General features: G+C 42.4%; 1 protein-coding gene across 1 annotated transcript in view; it reads left to right on the top strand.

Annotated features, from left to right (window-relative positions):
* The window catches only part of ube3d (ubiquitin protein ligase E3D), a 44,105-nt gene extending 36,988 nt beyond the window's left edge, over window positions 1-7,117 (top strand). Inside the window, exon 10 of the mRNA XM_017413101.3 lies at window positions 6,455-7,117. Within this exon, the coding sequence (XP_017268590.1) occupies window positions 6,455-6,475 (21 nt within the window). The 3' untranslated portion in view covers window positions 6,476-7,117. The remainder of the gene's footprint in view (window positions 1-6,454) is intronic.
* The last annotated feature ends 733 nt before the right edge of the window (window positions 7,118-7,850 follow it).

Below are 7,850 nucleotides of genomic sequence, written 5' to 3'. Positions count from 1 at the left end.
TTTTTTTTTTTTCCTTTTTCTTTTTTTGCCTTCAGATGTTTCAGGATTTCTTTTCACTCTTAAAGCTGTTGTCAAAAAAAAACATTTTGAGGGGCTCTTTAAAACGCCATTTGCATGTGGCTCAAGAACAGTTGCAGAATCACAAAACGCTGGTCCTGTGTAGACAGGGCCTCAAATGCTAGTGCAAGGCTGCACAGCTGATTCTGAAAGAGGTCCACCTCCTGGAGGAGCTTTAGAGTCAAATCAGGTGTCGTGTTTAACACACGTATGTTTTGCATCTGTTGTATTTTGGCCAAAATTGTGTTAGAAGCTCGGCAAACGGTGTCAGCTTAGGGAAAAAATGGCCACATCATATAAACTAACCATGGGACTCATCTTAGCTGCTACAGTTTAAAGGTTGTTGTATTAAACATCCATTTAATGCTGACTTCTGCCAGCGTTTAAGAATTGGGAGCTCTATTTCTACTCCAGCCAACCAAAATGTCTGCTGTGCAGAAAGACCTGCAGACCTCCAATCAGCTCAGGGAATGTCCCCATTATTAGTATCAGTACTGGATGTTAATAACATCTGACCCGTCTCTGCCATGATATGAGCATGTCTCAGCTGTGACAGCTGCAGCAGTTAGGTGCTGCTTGCTGAAAACAGCAGCATATTTAAGATAACCGAAACGCATCATATAAAGTTAATTAAAGCTGCTTTACGCCTGCCGCTCGATACACTTTTTGTTTTTAATCAGAAGGTGAGCCTGCTAACCTATCACCGTAACACTGTCTATAGGGAGCAGTGTTGAACTGGCTGTGTGTGTGTGTTTTAATTTCAGCCCTTGTGAGTAGATCAAAGTGTGCGGCACGAGCCAGCCTGTTATTACACTGCCTGTGGAACGTCTGTGTTCTCCACTCTCCATCACCGGCCCCGCCGGTGTAATGGGCTGGAAAGCAGCTCATGAGTCTCACTCTTTTTGTCCAGGAGGAAAACATCGCCCCCGTTACACCCCCCACCCCCAACGTCAATAATCTCATCACTCCCACAGAGATGGCCTGTATGTTGAGCTCCTTTTTTTTACGTTTGAGGAGCTGAAGAAGTGAATCGCCTCCGTCTCACTGTAGTCCACAGAGTCACGGCGGGGCCGATTGCTTTGTTTCTAAATAAATAAATGACTTCCCCTGCGATTCAGGCGTCTCCATTTGTCGCCTGAAAGGAATCTCTCAACAGAACGGAGGCTGTCCTGCATTGGCGTTCACTTTCAGACCAACTTCTACACTAGATACAGAGAAAGCTGAAGAAAAATGCAAGTCTTTGTTGTTTACCTTCAGTGAAAGTGCTGAAATTACCAGTTGTACCAATGCAGCTACTGCTCAAAAATTCCAACCTTCTTCTATAAAGCCCTAAAATACTTTGAGACTCACTTTTGTGATAATTTAAGCTGACAAAATGCCTACATTTTGATGTAGAAACTGAAAAAGAAGTGTAAAGGGTCACCAGTCTGTGTCAAATCAACTTTATTTTTTAAAGCATTCTTAAAGCCGTCTAAACTGACCAAATAATACGCTAATAAAACAACTGAAACAAAATAATGAAGAGCCAAAAAACACTAATCAGACCCTCTAGGATTTTGCGATGTTGCGATCGCAACTATTAACGCAAAATCAAGCAAACCCCGCAAAATTGCAACTTTTTGCAAATGTGCCCAAAACACTGCAACTTTCCCGCAACTTTAACCCAATATTTATTGTTTCTGAAGTGATTCGCCACCGTTTCTGCGGTCTAGTGTCTTCTTTGTGGCTTTGTGTAGTGTAAATACAAAAGCCCCCCGAATACTCATGAAGAAGACAAGTGACGTCACATCCTGTTAACATCGGAATGCTGGGAGCGTATAGGAGCAGCGAGTGGGGGGAAGCTGTTTTGCACATCCTGCAGTGTAATCATCGAACATAAACGCATCGACAAACACTGTGTCTGCAAAACATGTGAGGAGAGCTGCAGACGAGGGACAATCCAGAAATGGTCATGTCAGTTTAGAAGCTATATAAAGCACCTTTTGAGAATGTCAATGTTTGTTGGTAATTATCTTACAAAACTAGTAAGTATTTTTGGTTTATATATTAAAAGTTATGTTTTTTTATTGATTTTAGTAAAAAAAAAAAAAAAATCGCAACTTTTAGGAAAATGCCCCGTGAAATCAGGCATTTTAGCCCGCAACAATCACAAAAAATGCCCGCGAAATCCAGGAGGGACTGACTAATATCAGTTTAAACAGAAAACGATGTTACAACATCGCGCATAAAGGACAAAATTATTTAGTAAGTTTAGGAAATGTTTGCGGGACTATAAAGAGTTTGTTGGAAGGTTTGAGACAACTCAAACCTTCCAACAAACTCTTTATAGTGAGTGTGATCTTTCACACTCATCATAAAAGACATCAAAATGCCAGTTCAGTCACATAAAGTCCAAATTCCTGTGACCTGTTCAGAGTTTGAAGGATGTTTCTACTGTGAAGTTTCCCTGAGCTGCAGAGCTCCAAATCACGCTCTTCTCACTTGATTTGCCAAAATCCTATTTTTGCAATTTTGGTCTACATCGGACCGGAGCACACTATTCCCAATCAACCAGCATGATTTGATTTATCTCTGTATATATATATATTTTCCCCTTAAAGCTGCTGGAGGAGTAGCACATCTATAATTGTGAGAGAAATTGAAGAATAATTGGTGGATAGTTCCAGAGGTAACCCTCTTTTTATGGTTCCATTTGCGTTCCTGGCGCTGCTCAGAGAACCAACCATTTATCCCCCACTTGTAGCTACTTATATCAACTGTTTATCTCTTATTTTATGCTAATAGAACAGCTTCTTGGCAGACCGTTGGACTTGTCGTAGAAGGAGAAGCAAGAGTGAAACAAATGTTGATAATGATGGCTCAGCTCCGTCAAGTATCGCCTTGAAGCCATGCCATGTTTGTCATCACGCGTGATACCAGGACGCTGATGCTGCCTCAGCCAAAACACGCTGGGGTCACAGCGGATGTCATCACTTGAAAGCCGACTCAAGTTTCAGTGCACAGCGCAATCAGGATTTTGTAGACAACGTGCAATTGTTTAATAGGACATTTTTATTGGCATTGATGTTTTCGCCCGGATTCTTCTGACTTGTCTTGTCAGCAGGGCGTTAAATGCCCCAGTTTTATTAGCATCTTTGGTAAATAAAAGCTCACCTGCAGGGCGTTTTGTTAAACCAGCCCAGCCAAAACAGAAAATATCTGAAGTGATCGCTGGTGTTTGTCCTTAAGAACATCTGGTTTTTTCATGCAACACAGCTTTCGGAAAACGCTAATTTTCTGTGGGCTGTGTGGCTCATTCATCCAACACGTGTAGTGTGTTTTAGTGACGAGGCGGGGATCATCAGATGGAGACAGTATGATGCTTTGACAGAAAACGCTTCGATTAAAGACACCGGTCGCTTTGGTGCTGCCTCAGGTTTGGGACCAGTCGCTGTGGTGCGAACACTCAGCAGATGGGTCGGTTATCATATTCATATTGTGCTATCCTTTTAACTTCAGTTTCCTCCTAGTCTTTTGTGTTTGCTCTGTTTCAACAGACCCGCCTCAGTGTTTCTTCATACAGGAGGAAATACTCCTAATGCCGCCTGCCAAGTTTAAGGTGTTTTGATAAAACAAGCCAGCATCAAAGATTGTGTTGCTAATGGAACCTCTTTATGTCAGCTTCTTATCATTGTCTAAACATCTTTAAACAGCCATTAAAGCACTTCCTGTTTGTGATAACCCTTAAACTGTCAGCATCCTTATAGACTGGTAGCCATACATAATACAGCCCGGTGCTTACGGAGTATGTTTCAGGTATGTACAGGGTACCTACGAGGACAGGGATCTATTATGAAATGACTTGTTAGACTGTACTTACAGGGTGCATACCTCTGACTTATGTTTTCAGTGCATTCCTGCTGCGTACCCAGAAAGTACTGGGCTGTAATATGCATTTCTGCCTAAATGTTTTAGAATTTTAAATTTTAGAGGTTCTTATCAACATAACAATGATCAGTTAGAAAAAGAAATACATAAAAAAATCAAAACTTAGATTTAAAACGTTACTGATTCGGTGTTAAAGAGTTTATCAAAATCTTTTTAAAAAATATTTATTTTTGTATGGCCATCCATCCACCCATCTTCTACCCCTTATCCGTGGTTGGGTCACGGAGGCAACAGGTCCAGGAGAGAAACATCCCTCTCCCAGCGACACTCTCCAGCTCCATCTGGGGGATCCCAAGGTGTTCCCAGGCCAGAGAGGACACATAATCCTTCCATAATCCTTCCTGCCTCGAGGTCTCTTCCCACTGAGACATACCCTGAAAACCTCTAAAGGGAGATCGTCCAGGAGGCATCCTATTCAGATGCCTGAACCACCTCAGCTGACTCCTTTCGATGCAAAGGAGCGGCCGTTCCTCTCCAAGGTCCCCCAGGATGACAGAGCTTTTCACCTCATCTCTAAGGCTGAGCCCGGCCACCCTAAGAAGGACGCTCATTTCAGTCGCTTGTATCCGGGATCTCATTCTTTCAGTCATGATCCAAACATCGTGACCATATGTAAGGTTTGGAACGTAGATGGACCAGTAAATTGGGAGTTTTGCCTTTCGACTCAACTCTTTCTTCACCGTGAACAATCAAAGCAACGCCCTCATTACTGCATTACTCCATTACTCCATCCTACCGTCACTCATAAACAAGAGTGAGTTATTTAACTCCTCCACTTGAGGCAGAGAATCATCCCTGACCTAGATGGAGCAGTGCACCCTTTTCAAGTTGAGAACCATGGCCTTGGCCTTAAAGGAGCTGACTCTCATCCCAGCCGCTTCACACTCGACTGTGAACCGTCCCAGAGCACGCTGAAGGTCATGGCCTGAAGACGCCAACAGAACCACATCATCTGCAAAAAGCAGAGACGAGACCCTGAGGTTCAAACCAGACACACTCCTCTCCACGACTGCATCTCGAGATCCTGTCCATGAACACCACAAACCAGATCTGAGACAAAGAGCAGGCAGGGTGAAGTCCAACCCGCACTGAGAATGACCTCAACTTTGTATGAATGTAGCCACAGCTCCTGCTTTAGTTATGCAGGGACTAGATTGATCTAAAAAGCAACCCAGGCACCCTATACTCCCACAGCACCCACCACAGAAAGCCTCGGGGAACACGGCCACAAGCCTTCTCCAGATCCACTAAACACATGTAGACTGAAGAGACAAACTCCCATGACCCCCTGAGCAACCCTTTGTTTGTAAGGTTGGTTTGTTTGTCAAATAACACCAAATTTGTGTTAAATGTGTTCGGACAGGCTCAATTTTTATACTATTTCTCTGCAATGCCCAAATAAGAAACTACAGCCCAATCTAAAATAATCTTAAATGTTAACCAGTGGAACTCTCCAATCTCATTTAGCTGAGCTCACCCTTTAACAAACCCTTCGAAGAGCTTATTTTTGGTGCAGCTTCTCATTCTACATTGAATTTAAAAAGCTGGAGACCAAAGAAATGTTTGTGAACAAGTGGCAAAACAAGAGTTTAACCGTTATTCTTGTTATCTATAAATGTGGAATTACTGACAAAAACTACATGGCAGAATTTACCAGATGTATCTGTATGTAGTATTTGCCTCCTTAAGATGTTAATGAATCGTCTGATTTATAACAGACAACAGCTCTATAAGTATTCTTTTTATATTATCAGGTAATCACCTACTTGTTTGTTCAAAGATGGTTCAAGCATAGTAGGAAACATTAACACCTACATAGAGTGTAAATCTTTCCCTAAATACAGTGTAAAGTTATTCTTTGTCAATTTTCAGGCTGTAATCGGTCCCTCCGGTCACAGGTCCACCTCTCTCCCATCCCTCTGGTTACTTTGTCACTCCTTTCCTTCTCTCTCTCTCTCTCTCTCTCTCTCTCTCTCTCTCTCTCTCTCTCTCTCTCTCTCTCTCTCGGACTCCTTCGCATCGTTTGTATGAATTACCGATGATGCACTCGAGTGGTGAGCAGACACTGGCGTGGGGACAGAGAAAACGGGGTCCTTGAGCGAGGCAAATGCCCTCATCCATCATCCCAATATAGAGCTCTCAGCGGAGCGCAGCAGATGGAGCGAGCGCTGATTTGTTGTCTCACCTTTTTCTGTTTGTCGAAATGTGTTTTTGAAGCTGATTAAATCTCTACCACCTGGTTTTTTTTTTTCTTTCATCTGAAGACGGCAAACGCAGATAATATGCTGCTGTCCTGATTAGCAGAGCAGAGAGAACCAGTACGGTTCTGCTTTGGGGAACAAAAAAAAAAGAATATGGCACATAATAGTATTCTGAAAATAGGAACTCCATTTTATTCGTCCTCCTCTGCGCCGTGAAATCCCCCCGTAGGTTTGAGCCTTTACTGAGCTTCTGCCCGTTTGTTTCCCAGGTGGCGTACCTGAGAGCGTGAGGCCCGAGGAGAAAACCAGTCCAAACTCTGCTGGTCGCCCCTAAAAGGAGATCTCAGGCCTGGCTCGGCTGATGGACCAACCACACCAACCACTTCTGAGCTGAGATTAAAGCCCAGCGAGGGGGAGAATGAAGGAAGTATGGACTATCTTGTTCAGATGGTGAAATGTTAGATTAGTGGATCCTGAATCACGCTGAGACCCAAAGCTGCTGGGTTTTATAATATTCCCTCATTCAAAGCCTGGACTGACTTTGGAACCATTTTCCACACATACACATTTCATTTAGGTTCATCTTTTTAATTCCAGTGTGGATTTAATTCCTACATATATGCAGAAATTGTACATTTGTCCTCTTTTATAACAGTTTTTAGCAAAAACAAACTTTTGTGTTTTTGCCTTTTTTCTTATTTTTTTATTTTTTTTGTAAGAAAAGCATCTGTTTAATTTGTTTTCTGGAAAGAAATGTCAGTGGATGTGACTCAGGATACGGGTACCTAAGCTTCAGGGTGTGGTTCAATAATTTCCCAGCTGTGTGGAAATAATTGAGGGTATTTATGCAGCAAGTCTGTTCGTGTAATATTTGCTTGAAAAAGAAGAATGACAGATGTTGAAACCAAAAAATGCATTTGTTTGTTTCTTAATAATCATTATGATGTTCTCATTTTGATAATGAAGCCAGCGTTGGGTCTTTGCCATGTTAAACAAGAAGCCCCTCATCTCCGAGATTACTGTATTTCTGGACAGGAATTGAACAGGACGTACAAATATACGTCCTTTACTGTTAATGTTGTTGGATTCTAAGAACTACAGCATGAAGAGAGACACTCAGACTGGCTGCTCCCTGCTGAGGATCCTGATGGGGTTCAGCTGCACGGACATGTTGGAGGGTTTCCAATCGAGTCAAACCAAGTTTACAGAAAGTTTTTCACAAGAGATGGAGTCTATCATTACATCTTTGCTGATAAATATTTGGTGGGAGAATATATTTACCGTATCGTGGTCATAATTCGCTGTCCGAGGTGGCGCAGAGTAACGTATCCTCCTATCCACCACCAGACTCAACGGTGGAGCCAGAGGGTGGTTAAGTGATGGCCTCAGCCTCTGTAGAGCTTCAGCCACCCCAGTCATGCTTTGTGGTTTTTCTTTTGCCTAAAAGTATCGTTTGTTTCCTTAAATAAATGGGGTGGCTGTTTTTTATATACATAGATATATGGTGGTGACCATCTTGGTTTTTGACGTGGCTGAAGTTGAGTTAAACTCCTCAAGACTTTTTTATTGAAACTTATTTTTTTATCCTCGGGAGTAAATTGTTACAGAATCACTTTCAGCCCGTCGACTACTTTATTAGGTTCCTTTGCACAGAAATTAGTGTAA

This window comes from Kryptolebias marmoratus, linkage group LG16 (assembly GCF_001649575.2).
Source record: "Kryptolebias marmoratus isolate JLee-2015 linkage group LG16, ASM164957v2, whole genome shotgun sequence".
Classification (NCBI taxonomy): domain Eukaryota; kingdom Metazoa; phylum Chordata; class Actinopteri; order Cyprinodontiformes; family Rivulidae; genus Kryptolebias; species Kryptolebias marmoratus.
The sequence above is the reverse complement of the archived record's forward strand: the minus strand, read 5'-3'. Positions and strand labels throughout refer to the sequence as shown.